This window comes from Budorcas taxicolor, chromosome 11 (assembly GCF_023091745.1).
Source record: "Budorcas taxicolor isolate Tak-1 chromosome 11, Takin1.1, whole genome shotgun sequence".
NCBI lineage: Eukaryota > Metazoa > Chordata > Mammalia > Artiodactyla > Bovidae > Budorcas > Budorcas taxicolor.
In genome coordinates, this window is record NC_068920.1 from 165626658 (window position 1) to 165642422 (window position 15765).

Consider the following 15765-nt stretch of genomic DNA (forward strand, 5'->3'; position numbering starts at 1 on the left):
CAATTGTTTCTGTATATACTAGCAATGGATAAGTGGAATTTGAGATTAAAAACACAATAACATTTATATTAGCATGCCTCAAAATGAAACAGTTAAGTATAAATCTAACAAAACACGTACAAGATCTCTATGAAGAAAACTAAAACTCAACGAAAGAACTCAAAGAACAACGAAATCACTGGAAAAATATTTCATGTTTATGGAAAAGAAGACTCAATATTGTCATGACGTCAGCTCTTCCAGCTTGCTCTGTAGGTCAGTGCCATCTCAACTGAAATCACTGAAAGTTATTCTATCGTTGCTGTTCAGTTGCTGAGTCACGTCTGACTCCGGGACCCCATGGACTGCACCACGCCAGGCTTCCCTGTTCTTCACCATCTCCCAGAGTTTGCTCAAACTCATGTCCATTGAGTCAGTGATGCCATCCAACCATCTCATCCTCTGTCACCCTCTTTTCCTCCTGCCCATGGACAGCAAGGAGATCAAACCAGTCAATCCTAAAGGAAATCAGCTGTGAATATTCACTGGAAGGACTGACGCTGAAGCTGAAGCTGCAATACTCAGACCACTTGATGCAAAGAGCCAACTCACTGGAAAAGTTATACTGTGGATATTGACAAACTGATTGCAAGGTTTACATGAGGCAAAAGGCCCAGAACAGTCGACACAATACTGAAGGAGAACAAAGCTGGAGGACTGACACTATCTAACTGCAAGACTTACTGCAGAGCTAGTCACCGAGACCGGGGGTACTGGAGAGACACTGACAAAGAGGTCAACGGGACAGAACACAGAGCCCCGAACAGACCCCCAGTGAGTGCAGTCAAGTGGTCTTCGACACAGAACAACGGCAATGGTTAAATGGAGAAGAGAAAGCCTTGTTAACAAATGGTGCTGGAGCACCTGGACATCCACATGCAAAAATCAATCCAGACACAGACCGGAACTTTACTCTTTAAAGAATTAACTCAAAATGGATCATGAAAGTGAAAGTGAAAAGTGAAGACAGATCATAGACCTAAATATAAAATGGAACGCTATAGAAACCCTAGAAAGATGACCATAGGAGCAAATCTGAATGACCTGGGATTGTGTGATGGGCAACACACGTGTGACACCAAAGCCATGGTCCATGAAAGAAAGAATGCATGAGACGGACTTCACTGAAATTAGAACCTTCTGCTTGGTGAAAGACACTGTCAAGAGAATGAAAAGACAAACCACTGACGGGGAGAAAACATTTGCAAAAGACACATCTGATAAAGGACTTTTATGTAAAAATATAAAGAATACACAAAACTCAACAATAAGGAAACAATATGTTTTAAAAAGGGGCCGAAGACCTTAACAGACCTCTCACCAAAGAAGAATCTCAAATGGCAAATGAGCACGTGGAAAGATTCTCCCCATCATATGTCATCAGAGAGATGCGAATTAAAACGGTGAGCTATCACTACCGGGTTACTAGAGGCGGCCAAGATCTGCAGCACTGACAACGGCGAAAGCTGGTGGGGAAGGACCAGCGGGGCCACTCACTCACTGCTGGCAGGAACGGGACCTCGGCAGAGCCAGTGTGGAAGGCGGTGTGGCAGTTCCTCACAAAACTAAGCATTTAATACACTCTTACCACACGATCCTGCCACCACACCCCGAGTGTTTACCCAGATGAGTTTAAAACTTCAGGTCTACACAGGCACAAACCGCAGCTTCACTCGTAATTGCCTAAAGTTAGAAGGGAGCAAGATGTTCTCCAGCTGATGAATGGACAAATGACCTCTGACCCGTCCAGACAATGGAGCACTGTTAACCACGGAAAAGCCGCGAACCGTCGAAGCATGAAAAGACATGGCAGCGGCTCGGACGCAAGCTCCTAAGGAGGGGCCCCATCTGGAAAGGCACCCTACGCTGCGTGCTCTGCGCCTGGCAGGATTCCAGCTCCGCGGCCTTCTGGGAAAGGCCGAACCACGGCACCAGAAAAAGGGCGGGGGTCGCTGGAGGCTGGGGAGGAGGATGAGCAGGAGTGCACGGGGGCCTCAGGGCAGCGAAACCGCTCCGCGTGAAGCCGCAACAGTGGGCACGTGTCAGCCCACGGTATCCGAGCCCACAGAAGGCACGGCCGCAGCGAGCCCACGGGAGACCCTGGGCTCGGTGCCGACATCGCCAGGCAGGGTCCCGAACTGTGACGGGCGTCCTGGCCGGTGATTACAGAGGAGGTGGTGCGTGCTCTCGGGGGGCAGCAGGGACACGGGAGGCCCCTGCACCTGCTTCATTTTGTTGTGAACCTAAAATTGCTCTTCTCTAAAAAATAAAATCCGCTTTAAAAAACTGTTAATAGTGGAAAAAAAAACATTTCATGACGACAGTTGAGGAAACATGAACACTGGTTGAGTGGATTATGTTTTGAGGCCTTTCAACATTGAATTGTGAGGATGATATGGCTCTGTTTTGAAACAGGGTCCTTAACTTTCAGAGAGGGACAATGTGGAACAATACAGTGTCTGAAATTTTCCAGGCAGAAGATAACTGGAGGAGGGGTTAGGAACAAAGTAGTAAAGAGACCAGCTGTGAGCAGAGGATTATTGGTTGGGTGACAGGTACATGGGGGTGCATAAGGTTATTTCCACTACCTTTTTACATGTCTGAAGCTTTCTATAATGAATAAGAACATAAAAAATAAATCCTGGATGTACCAATTATTGAATAGGAAAAATAAAATAATACAAATAAGTTTGTTTAAAATTATTAAAATGAGACTAAGAAAATATTAACTAACATAATATGAAAATTTTATTGATGGATTAGATAGAATAAATAAACTTTTAAGCATAACTGAGGAATTCTAAAGTCCAGCTTTGGGCCATCTGGTTGGCCCAGACTTCTGGCAAAAGGAAGGAGAACGCCTTTCTGAAGGAAATAAAGCCACCTTTGGTCTCCTGTAATTCCCACAAGTAAACACTACAAACAGCACACAGCTGCCAAGGAAAACCAGGCCCAGTCAGAGGTGAGACACCACAAGCCAGGGCCAGAGGGGACAGAGGAGGCCAAGCGACCCCAAGGGAGGGACTCCACAGCAACAGGCATGCACATGGGCGAGGCGCGTGACAGCTGGGCTCGAGACAGCAGAGCCAAGAAGCAGGCCTGCCAGCATGGTGACGGGAGAGCCAGCCTCAAGAACTCAGTCCCAGGCTTAACAGCAGACCTGCTTCTGTTAGAACTTAAATAAAAACATCAACATTTACGTTTCTTTCAAAGACTTTGATAACAAAAATGCAGAAGAAAGCAGAAAAGGCAATGGCACCCCACTCCAGTACTCTAGCCTGGAAAATCCCATGGACAGAGGAGCCTGGTGGGCTGCAGTCCATGGGGTCGCTAGGAGTCAGACACGACTGAGAGACTTCACTTTCACGCACTGGAGAAGGAAATGGAACCCACTCCAATATTCTTGTCTGGAGAACCCCAGGGATGGGGGAGCCTGGTGGGCTGCCGTCTGTGGGACTGCACAGAGTCGGACACGCCTGAAGCGACTTACCAGCAGCAGCAGCAGAAGAAAGGGTAAGATTCATAATGGGTAAATGAGAACATACATTCGTTCGAGTCTTGAGGGCTAAGAGAGGAAATGGACAGAGGCAATACTTGGAGAGATACTGCTGATAATTTGCCTGCAGTGATTGAGAGGGACAGACCACAGAAGCCCACAGAGTCTCGTGCAAGACGAGTAACAAGAAACCCGTGCTCAGTTCTGTCAGCGACACCGCGTGATCCGAGAGAGCCTATCCTGACAGCACCAAGGAGACAGCTCTCCTCAAAGGAGGGAAGACGAGCACGCCCTCCTCCCCAGATGCTCAGGCCGGAGGCAGAGCACTGCCGCTGCCTTGCCCCGGGACTCAGCCCAGGAACCGCGAGCTGCCCCTCAGGAGGCTGAGCCCCGCAGGAGAGGGGAGTCGCGCACCAGCCGCAGCCTCCCTCTGCCCGCCCGGGAACTGGCACGCGGCAGCATCTGGACCAGTCTGGCGGAGGCGCCGTGTGCCCCAATGCTGGCCCGAAAGCTGCCCCACTCAGGGGCTGTGCTGTGCATGGGTGCAGATGGCAAAACCTTCATGAAAGTTCCCAGTTCCCGCCCTGGGAGGCCAGGAAGGGAGGCCCCATGAGCTGAGGGGTGTGGGAGGCCCCATCTATCCCTGTTTTCTGGGGCTCAAGGAGGACATTGCCCTGCAGAGCTACATTGCCCTGCGTGGCGCCAGAAGTGAGACAGAAACCGCAGAGGAGTCAGGCCAGATCCCAACAGAGACATTGGAGACAGCATGACTCTGAGCCAGCCAGGTAGTCGTGAGCAAAAGCACATCAATCCAGTCCTTCCCTGCATCCCGCACAAAAATTAATCCCATCCGCTTTAAAACCTGAGAAAGGCGCAGCAGCAGAGCTTTTTGAAGACAATATATAAAAATATTTATGAACCCAAAGCAAGGAAACGTTTCTTAGACGCAGAAAGCACTAACCATAAAAGAAAACAGCGGTGCTGACTGCACTGTAATTACAAACTTCCGTCCACCAGAGACCATTCAGAAGGCAGAAAGGCAAATCCCAGAGACGGCCACGTGCAAGACCTACGCAGCACGGGACTCTCGTTCAGAAACTGGAAAGAAACCCCAGACGCCTACCAGTGAAAGACAGACAGACGGGCAGCAGGCTCCACATGCTCCCCCACCAGAGGCAGAGGCAGTGAGATGTGAGAGACGCAGTCCCACCAGCACCAAGGAGATCGCATTAACGCTGAAACCCAAGCCCACACCCTCGCTTTTCTCTAGAATGGAAAAGCCCCCCAATTCTGACTGCTGGCACAGAGCCCTCACCCACCAGCTTGGAGGGGACACAGACCCGCGTGTGACTGAGCTCAGCACTGGCATGGACGGAGCCTCTGGCTCAGGCAGCAGCGTGGGCGCAGACTCAGAAGACACACAGGACGTGTCCCTCTTACCCAGCGCACATGTGGGCGCTGGGCAGCCGTCCCCCGGAAGGAAGAGGGGTCGTGGCTGGGAGCACTAACAGTCTAGTCTGGGACGAGGTGGCCTCATACATTTCTGTTCAGAAGGCACGCACAACTCTTTATGTGAAGGGAAAAGACATATAAAACCATGAAAGTGATGAACGCACATTTCTAACCCTTTGTTAGCATCCTGAGTGGCGCCCTGTTCCCTGTGGACACCCAGAGGGCAAGGACCCCAGACTGCCCTGGGAGGGGGTCTGCGGAACACCAGCATCAGGACCATCAGGATGCCGTCCTGAGCCCTGCCCGGGGGAAGGGGCAGCCACTGCCACCCCTACCCTGGAACAGCTGCCTGAAGAAGCGGGATTCTGAGGACAGGGTCTCCAGGACAGGCAGAAGCCCCCCCGATCCCACCCCAGCCAGAGGCGGCAGCGGGGTCACCTGAAGAAGCGGGACTTCCGAGGACAGGCTCTCCAGGACAGGCAGAAGCCCCCCCGATCCCACCCCAGCCAGAGGAGGCAGCGGGGTCACGCACATCCAGCTTCATCAGGGTGAGCAGGTCCTGTGTGGCAGCTCTGAGGATGGAGTCTGTCTTCTTGCTGGCAACAGACTCGTCCAAGGTACCGTCCGAGTTGGGGAGGACAGCCGATGGGGTCTCTGCAACAACCACATTCTTCTTGGACTGGAGAAGAACACAGGCAGCGTGATCAGAAGGGTGCGGGTAGCCGGCCAGCCCGGGACCTGACCCAAGACGGGCCCGCAGGGAGCTCCAGCGCAGGGGTGGGGCGGGGAGCTGCCTACCTTGCTGGCCACCGCGCCACCGGGGCGCTCTTCTGTGGGCGGCGGGACCCGGGCTCGGTCACACACCATCCTCAGGTCTGAGGTGGCACCTGCAAATGGAGGGGAGACTCAGGATGTCGCGCTGGTGCCCTGTGCACACTAGGTCCTGAGCACCCACCCAGGGCAGGGCTGGCTGAGTGCACGGCCGTAGGTGACCCTAGACACAGAGCAGCCTCAGGCGCTCGCAGAAAGCTGCGGCCACAGCCGCACACCATGCAGAGGACGGCCAAGCCCAGTCCCAGGCACAGCTGGAGGAGCACGGCGGGCCACTCCCATGGGGCCAGTGGAACCTGGGAGGCGGGAAGGAGCAGCTGTGGGTCTGCCTACAGTTTGAGAGCAACTTGGTGGCTCAGAGGTGAAAGCATCTGCCTCCAATACGGGAGACCCAGGTTCGATCTCTGGGTCGGGAAGATCCCCTGGAGAAGGAAATGGTAACCCACTCCAGTATTCTTGCCTGGAGAATCCCATGGACGGAGAAGCCTGGTGGGCTACAGTCCACGGGGTCGCAAAGAATCAGACACGACTGAGCAACTTCACCTTCACTTTGCCTCAATACCGCCCTTCATGGGGCAAATGAATGCAGTTTGTACTCGTATGAAAAAGTAGAAAATGGATTATTAACAGGAACCAGCCATTCCCTTCTCCAGGGAATCTTCCTGACCCAGGGATCGAACTCGAGTCTCCTGCATTGCAGGCAGATTCTTTACCATCTGAGCCACCAGGGAAGCCCCCTACAAAGACCAATATCCACTAATTTTTTAAACATTATGTTTCATAGGAAAATATTTAAATCTGTATCGAGATTTTCTTATATTAATAAGGTTTTGAAATGTTTAAAATAAACACAGCAGTTAATAACTACTTTTGTCCATCCTAAGAAATATGTACTCATAATATTTTATTATATTATATATACCAATATGCTATACTATTATGTTATTATTTATTATTAATGTCAAAGCATTATGATACCCGTATCTATTTGAAAAATAAAACCCAACCACGCTCCCCGTGATAAACACATGCATATATGGAAAGTCAGGCACTTCCTCACTGGCCTGCTGTCACACTCACACAGTCTATGAGACTTTACAGCGCTGCGTAGAGGGCCTTCCCTGGTGGTCTAGTGGCCGAGACTCTGAGCTCCAGTGCAGGCGGCCCAGGTTTGATCCCTGGTCAGGGAGCTAGATCCCACGTGCTCCAACTAAGACCCAGGGCAGCCAAATAAAAAAATAAAAATAAAGATAAAATGTTGAGTACAGCTTGCCAGTTTATGGAATTCGATCTGCAGTTGGTTAAATCTGTGGATGTGGAACCTGAGGGCCCATCTGAGGGGCCATCTGACCGCACTGCACCCTTTCCTATGAGGGCCCTGGGTCTGCTACCCACTGCAGGTTCTTTAACCAATCTCCTATGAAAGCCAAGGGATGACTGAGTATATCTCAGATTTTTGCCAGAATCATGTCCTCTAAGAGAGCATTATCTGTACAGACCAGAGGAAAGGTAAGTCTGTCCCTATGTGGATGTTAACTAGATATATTCGTGTAACTGGATACGTCACACGCAGATTTTGTTATATATGGATTGCTATTATTTTTAGTTATCTGTTATTTATTTTATTTAAAAAAACCACTAAACATGTTTTTAATTTGGCGGAGCAAATGGATAACACATAGAAGAAATATATCCCAACCCCACCCACTTCAGACGAAAGGCTCAGTTCTAGGTGAGTATGAAAGATAAAGGCTTCCCTCGTAGCTCAGCTGGTAAAGAAGCCGCCTGCAATGCAGGAGACCCCGGTTTGATTCCTGGGTGGGGAAGACTGGCTGGAGAAGGGACAGGCTGCCCACTGCAGTATTCTTAGGCTTTCCTTGTGGCTCAGTTGGTAAAGAATCCACCTGCAATGCGGCAGACCTGGGTTTGATCCGGGAGACCTGGGTTTGATCCCAGGGTTGGGCAGATCCCCTGGAGAAGGGAAAGGCCACCCACTCCAGTATTCTGACCTGGAGCATTCCATGGGGTAGCAAAGAGTCGGACACGAGCAACTTTCACTTTCACGTGAAAGAAAAAATGTCAACTCTTACAGGCAGATTTCCTAGACAGGACACAAAATATATTAACCACAAAAGGAAAAATCTGATCAATGGGATTCTTAAAAGATTTCTATTAATCAAAGGATACTATTAAGAAAGAGAAAAGTGATCAGAAAATATTTTTAATACATACATGCAACAAAGAGCTCATACAGAGAATATCTAAAGAACTCGTACAAATCCATAAGAAAATGAAAGGAAAACTAAGTGAAAAGGCCAAAAGGCAATAAAAACCCCATCCCCAAGGAGATGGAGGATCCTCAGGCTCACAAGTCACCAGAAAGACGGGGCGACAGCCACAGCAAGGCCTGGGTGCAGGGCACACAGGGGCCGAACAAGAGAGGAAGGCTTCCTGGGGGCGCCGGGGCCGCCAAGCTGCATGGCTCCCAGCGGCGTGCCTGTGTGCTGACCCTCCTACAAACAAGGCCAGGGAGCACCTGAGTGGAGCTGAGAATCAGACTGCTGGAATTTAAATACAAACAACCACACGTGGCAGGTGGCCGTGTCCTGGACTGTGTGGACTGGAGCAACCAGTCTTGTGACTCTGGTGAGGGTATAACCAGGCGAGCACTAGGAACCCCCCGCAGCACTTCCCAAGCTAAACACAACACACTTGCCCTCGTCACTCGGCAGCTCCACACAGATAACATGCGTCCCACAGACACACGGGTGCCGTGTGTTCACAGTGAGACAACGCTTCACACCGAGAATGGTGTGTTGCCGTATGGCACTTGGAGGCCACAAACGAGGCTGAGCAGAAGCCAGACTCAAAGCCAGTCTCAGGGTTCAGAGGTCAGGGGAACGCGAGGGCACAGGATGATAACCGCACCACTGCTGATAGGAACTGCGGGGGGCCCAACCGGGGTCCCTTCTGGGTGCTGGCCTCATAGGGGGCTCGGTTTATGCAAATTCATCCAGAGTCCCCGAGGGCTTGCACGTTCTGTATGCACACTACACAACCATGAACAGTCTGTGAAGATAAAGAATAACTGCTGACTGCTAATTGTGAAGAAACAGATAAATACACAAACAGGACATAAAGATCCCTCAGCAGTAGCTCCAAGTAATGAAACACCGAGGACAGGCATATCCACAGACAAAAGCAGGTGGTGGCAAGCGGCTGGGGAGTGACGGCTGATGGGCCGGGGGTCTCTCTACCAGGTGACGAAAATGTGCTGGAATCAGGTAGTGGAGGCTGATGTTCAACTCCGTGAAAATACTGAAAACCAACAAAGCTGTGAACTATAAAAGGGTTCAGTCTGGGACGTTCCTGGCGTTTCAGCGTTCAGGACTCCACGCTCCACTGCGGAGGGTGCAGACTCAGACCCCCTGGCTCGGGACTAAGACCTTGCAAGCCACGTGGCACAGCCAAACTAAATAACTAAAAGGGTGGATTTTATGGTGAGTTAATTTTACCTCAAGAAAGTTGACTAAAAAAAAAATCTATGTAGATACAGAAAGGAAAGGTGATGCCAAATGAAGATAGCCCTAGAAAATGCACCAGAAAACTGAAAGATTGTTTTGTGAGTGGTGCTGGGTAAATTACCACTAGACAGAGAAAGAAAAAGCTGAATTTCCTACCCTGAATATAATGTAAGAGGGAGCCATGAGGAAAGAAAGACTTCCACATGGAAAGTGAAGCTGAAAAGCCACCAGACAAGAATCCAGAAGAGTGTGTTTACATCCAATAAGAAGGAGAAGCAAGTGAGACCCAGAACATAGCCACAGGGCAACAGCTGGTTTCCAGATACGGACACCAAGGGTCTCTGTCCCAAAAGCAGAGGCCGGGAGAAGGGACGTGGACGTTAAAACTGATGGGAGATCTCTATCTGGAGCATACGAAAAATTTATGCAAACCAACAAAACAAATTCAGGAAACCCTGCAGAAAATGGGCAAAGAATATAAACAGGTAATTCTTAAAGAGGGAACCCACACAGCTCTCGGGCACACCAGACGATTAAACCTGCCAGCAACCCAGGAAACACAGGTGAAGACAAGACAGAGCCGTCCTCGGGGGGCACCAACAGCGTCCCACAGCCGGGACACACCGAGGGCAAGCACGCACTGCAGGTCTCATCGGCCAGCTGAGGTCACAGCAAAGGTCCCCGTCAGGGAGGTGCCCGGGAGAGGGAAGAGAGCTGGCTGCTGACCAGAGGTCACAAGGAGCCCTCTCTGCAGCCGAGACCCGACAGGAAGACCAAGCAGACAGCAGAGCGGGCCGGTGCAGGCACCTCACGGGGAGGAAAGCTGGGCGATGGCTGGGGTGCCAGGGAGACAGCAGAGGCAGGAGCCTGCTAGCACAGCCCGGCTCAGGGGCAAAGGGAGGTCAGCAGGCAGTGATCACAGCAGGGCCGTGCAGGGCCCAGCTGGGGAAGCGCCCTGGACGCGGAGGCTGGGGGAGGGGTGCAGGGCCACTGAGGCTTCCACGGAGGCCAGGACGCAGGTGCAGGGGCCCCTAGACCCAGAGCGTGCTGGCCATCTGGGTGGGTCAGAGGGCCCTTTACCTGCACGAGCCGAAGAGGCCTGGATGCCAGCCTGGGCCTGGCTGAGCTTGGCCGCCGCCCCCTCGTGGACGGAAGGCAGCAGGGCGGGGTGGCTCCTCTCGGGCGGAGGCCCACAGGCCGCGGTGCGGCTGCCCCCACGATCTGCTGGGAGGAGCCAGAGTGAGGCAGGGTCTCTGCTCCCAGAGAGCACAGGCCGCACGACTGGGGGCCTGGGACAGCTCCCGGCGGACCCTGCCACCTGCCCCCACAGGCCAGCTGCTCGTCACCTGCACCTGTCTGGCCTATCACCCGTGCCCGCCTGCTCAGGCAAGTGGCAAGTGAGCGGCAGCCCCGGCTGCCCTCCCAGGTCTGCCGCCCAGCTCTGAGCACCCTCAAAGAGCCTGGCCAGCCTGGCCCCCAGCCCCTCCCCACCCTGCTCCTCATTCTTAAATGGATAGGGAGAGCCCAGGGCAGTCAGTGTGCCTGTGCGTCACCGTCATCCCAGAGGGGACTCCCAGGAGACAAGCCCAGTCAACACCTTCCTTCCCCAAACCCACGCTCCCCGAGTGCTCAGAGCAGTGCACGCAGAGGGCAAAGCTGGGGGCCCGCCCTTGGCTGGTTTCCTCCTAGGAGGAGTAGGGGCAGGATGCGTGTGGGGGGACAACTGGTGACCGAGGGCAGGAGGCTGGCCCCGGGGCGGGCAGAACCTGGGCCGCAGGGCTCCTGGGACTGAGGTGGCCTCTCTAGCCTCTCCTCCAGACTGCAGCACGTCGGCTTCTTGGCCTTCCCGGCAGTCAGGCTGGCCACAGACACGAGCGGGATGGCCTGGCTCTCCTGAGACGGGGAGAAGCAGGGCTGCCTCAGGAGCGCTCCTGGGGCAGCATCCTGTGAGCGGGGAGACACCAGGCTTCGGCGACTGTAAGGGAGGCAGTGACCAACTAGGGCACCAGGGACGCAGAAAGAGGGCTTAAGGCAAGAAAGGCCCAGCTTGCTGTTGTCTTGCAAACTCCATCAGGTTTAAATAGCGGTCAAAACCATCAGAACCTCAATATACTTCATTAAGATGAGACAATGTAGGAAACACAGGACATGCCCTAAAGTATCAGCAAAGGAAGACGGGAGAACCGGGAGCGCACCACGCGTGGTGTGGAGGCTGAGTGAACACTCGCTCAGCCTGCAGGCCCTTGGGCCCGCTGGAGTGTGGCTCATGAGGCTCTGGGCCCTCCTGGCCCCCACATCATGCTTACCTGCTGGGAGCCAGCATGAGGAACTCCGCCCATGGCAAAGGTCAGGAGGAAGGAGGCTTGGCATACGCAAAGGCGTGATCAAGCCTCAGGAAACCCCCTGTTCCCAAGCATCTAACCCCAAAACCAGAGTCTGTTTTATGTTCTCACCTACACCTCTGACTTTACGGGGGGCTCTCCCCCATAACCGTTTCTCTCGGAGGAGGAGTAAACGTGCAGCTCCAAGGCAATAAAAATGCCTGGGCGTGACAAGAGTGTTTCAGCTTACGGACTGCTCTGAAGGTTATCTAGCCCACCTGTATAGGTTTGTCCGGCCACATGTGATTGTTTACAGCCTCCCAATCTGAGAGACATGAGATGTTTTATTCTTACTGAAGGCAAATTATTTTGGGGAGTTGGAAATTATTAGTATAGTGGGTTGGTTAGGAATTATATTGGTGAAGGGTTTTTCATTTTTTGTGCCAATAATTGCTGCTAATTCCCTGCCCTGGGTGTGACAAGGTTGTCTTAGGTCAAACCTCTCTGCTGACAGACTAGCTTGTGTGACAGGATTATCCATACTCCTGCCACTATGCACATGACTGTTTACTACCTCTCAACCATAAACAGCACAGAGAGTTTTGGAGTCTTTTTAAAGTCTTAATTAGCATAGGGCTTTTCTCATTGTTGAGTCAATGATTGCCACCAGGCCACCATATCCTTAGGCACCTGGGAATATATTAATCAATCTATTTGGAATATAGAAAGGGAAATATAGTAGTTTTTGATGTTAGCAATACTAGACTTTTTGAGTGAATGAATCTTCTCTTTTGGAATAGATCACTGTACTTTGTTATAAATCACTGTGTCCTTGCTATGTAAAAATGTAACTTTATCACTATCTTAAGACTAAATAGATCTTAAGGGGAACATTGGTGAAAGGATTTTCATTTGTTGGGTTGATGTTTGCTGCTAAATCTCCATGTTCCCTGCCCTTATAATGAATATAACTAGCATATAGGAGAAATAAGTATTAACCTTTAAGATTAATCATGTTAACCTTGGGTTAAATAAATTCCTTTCTTGATTGTAACTCACTACACCCTCACCCTATAGGAATGTAACTTTATTTGGAGGATGGTGCCTGGTTTAAGAAAAAAACACCCTTGGAAGAAATAAATTTTTTGGTTATCAGAAAGAAAGGGTCGTAAAATGTCAGCAGGCCTCATGGCTAGAAGATGATGTAAAATCCCTCAGACCTTTTTGTGTGAAGCACCTGATTTTGGTAAAGGTCAGGACTGCTGACCCCCCCCCATGAGTCTGTATTCATCCCTATGTGTAACAAAAGGCATATAAGCAAACCCAAAAATAAAGAAATGGGATCAGTTTCCGGAAAGACTGATTCCCCCATGTTGTTCTTTTTCTGCTCCCCGTTTTTCTGGCTGAATTCCCATCTGGAGCATGGGTGCTCGCCACGTCTACTTACTTGCCCCGGTTTTCAAGCCCACGCGAGAAGGAGCCCAAGGAGGGGCACCTTCCGATATTCAAGTGGCACTGGTGGCCCAACGTAGATGGTGCAAATTCCGTGTCTTGGAATTTTATTGGTATCCCATGTAAACCAAGTTATTCAGCCTCTTTTTCTCTCCTACTATTTTCTGGCTGAATTCTCATCTGGTGCATGGGTGCCCACCAAGCCTATTAATTTTGCCTGGGCTTCTAAGATTGGACCGCGGTGGGGGGGGGGGGGGGGAGGGGGGCGGGCCTCAGTGCCTCCTCTCCTTCGGGAGAACGGGAAGACGCCTGCGGCCTGTGTAGGTGGTGATTGGTATCCCATGTGAACCAAGTTATTCAGCCTCTTTTTCTCTGCTCATCTTCTAATCCCTCTCTATCTGTAATTAAGTAAGTTATCTCTAAGGACGCCGACGCCGTCCCCACCTTCGAATTCCCTGGAATCACCGGGGCTGGACCCCGGCACTTACCGCTCACCAGAACTGAGGGGGTGAAGCAGCTTCCCCCACCCCACAGCCATCAGCTCAATCCACTGGCCTCGACTGAGGCAGGGTCGAGGGCAGGGCACGCTGCCCCAGGTGCCCTCAGAGGGGCCCAGGGCAAGGGGCCAGCCAGGGACACAGCTCCGCCGCTGGGTGTCGGCTCGGCACAGGTCAGGTAGAAGCTGGGAGGGCAACCTCGCGCAGAGAACAGGGGGGCCAGAGAAGCGGAGTTTGGCCAAACCACAGGCCCTCCCAGAGGGGAGCCGTGTGGACACGGGGCCCGCAGACAGGCAGCGTGTCCCCGGGACAGGCTCAGCACTGGGTCCCAGGAGACCCCACCCCGGCCTGCCTGCTGGCCCGCCCCTTGAGGCAGAAGCAGTTGTCCCGAGGACCCACGGTGGGAGGCCGGCACACTCACGGGGTTGAAGAGCTCCGTGGTCAGGCCCAGGTAGTTGTGCAGAGCCAGAAAGGTGACCCTCTGCAGCCGCACCATGATGATCTGCAGAGAGGAGCCAGCTGAGCGGGGTGGGCCTCCCCAGGGGCTGAGCCTGCCAACCTCGCGGGCCAGAGAGCCCCTGGTGGAGACAGCCCAGCCTGCACGCAAGGTGTGGGCATGGGGCAGAAGGAAGCTGCATTGCTTCTGTGAGTTTCTAAAATTGCTTCAAATCAAGACATTTAATAATAACAAGAGTTCTTTTGGGACATGGTAGGCAATCTGAAGACTGCATTGAAGCTATCAATATTAATTTTTACAGCAAAATATGTACTACAAGGTTTTTAAAAACATCTTAGTTCTTCCGACACCCACCACGAGCCCCACGTCACCAGCACTCAGTCCTGCCGGTGAAGGCACTTCCACTACTGTGGACATGCCTCGTGGCTCCGGGACACAGTACACCGATGATGAGATACTCAGGGCCTCGACCCTGGGCCCCTCCCTGAGACGGCCAGGGCACCAGACAGACTGCCTGGAAAAGTGGCTCACCTGCACCACCCTCACCAGAGTTTCAGGATATCTCTCAAAAACTCCTTGAAACGCCGTAGCCGGGAGCCGGAGGACGGTGGAGGGCACAGCAGCGCGGGCGGACACCGTTCTGTACGGTGCGGCATGGCCCTGCAACAACAGCCCCGGTCAGCCCGTGCCGGCCGCCCTGAGGCCTGGAGCCTGGCTCCCTCAGCCCGCGTGCGGCCTCAAGCATCACAGCTCTCAGCTCCCCGCTCTCCTAGGCTTGCCTAGGAGCCAGGATCACCCACCCAACGAGCCCGCTGAGCCCTGCCTGGCCACCAGCGCAGCTCCCGGTGGCCGAGGATCGGCTGGGCGCCACTTGGGAACTGGCGGGTGAGCGGCAGCAAGGCTGACCCTTTCAGCCTGTTATCATTCCCAGGCAGTGGCCTGGCCCCTTCTGGCTTGCAGTTCTGAGTCATGCCACCACCTCTCCTCTGAGAGCCGCTTCCAGGCAACCACCAGCTTTTTTCTGAACTGATGTTTTTCTTTGTCAAAGTACCATATAAGCAGAAGCACACTGGGCCAGGCTGCTCCCACTGAGACAGCACACTTGAGGGGCACCCTGCTGCTGCTCTGCCAGGAGTCTGTGCTGTTTGTTGGCGGGAAGCAGCCTGTTTTGCGGGCGCATCACAGCTTCCTCGCACACCTGGCATATGCGTGCTTGCGTGCTCAGCTGCTTCAGCCATGTCTGACTCCGCAACCTCATGGACTGTAGCCCGCCAGATTCTCTGTCCACAGGGCTCTGAGGCAAGAATGCTGGAGCGGATCGCCTTGTCCTCCCACAGGGGGTCTTCCGGAACAGGAGATCAAGCTCCCACCTGCCTGCGCTTCTTACTTCACAGGCAGACTGTTTACCCACTGAGCCACCTGGGAAGCCCTATGCATCCAGCGGGTGAAGGACATTTGGGCTGTTCCCAGTATTGGCAGTTACAGATAAAACTAAATATTTCCATACCAGATTTAGTGTGAACAAAGTTTTCATCTCCCTTCCTAATATTGTGGAATTTTTTACCAAAACCGCAGCTAGAGTTGGAGTTGGAGTGGGGGCTGACCTGTAAGGGGGAGCGCTCACACATATCACCAGGTCAGTTACCACCCTTGTCAGTTACCCAAAAGAGGAAGAAGCCTCTGCCTGCATTTTGGA

The 15765-nt window shown here is 52.5% G+C and overlaps 1 protein-coding gene across 6 annotated transcripts in view; it reads right to left on the bottom strand.

The window, feature by feature from the left end:
* PNPLA7 (patatin like phospholipase domain containing 7) overlaps window positions 1-15765 on the bottom strand; it is an 81585-nt gene that overhangs the window by 42382 nt on the left and 23438 nt on the right. For all 6 annotated transcript variants that reach the window (XM_052649422.1, XM_052649421.1, XM_052649420.1 and 3 more), the window contains exons 10-15: window positions 14601-14729; window positions 14034-14114; window positions 11109-11235; window positions 10423-10563; window positions 5786-5874; window positions 5520-5666 (exon numbers count right to left, since the gene is read on the bottom strand). In XM_052649422.1, coding sequence (XP_052505382.1) covers window positions 5520-5666; window positions 5786-5874; window positions 10423-10563; window positions 11109-11235; window positions 14034-14114; window positions 14601-14729 — 714 coding nt within the window. The remainder of the gene's footprint in view (window positions 1-5519; window positions 5667-5785; window positions 5875-10422; window positions 10564-11108; window positions 11236-14033; window positions 14115-14600; window positions 14730-15765) is intronic.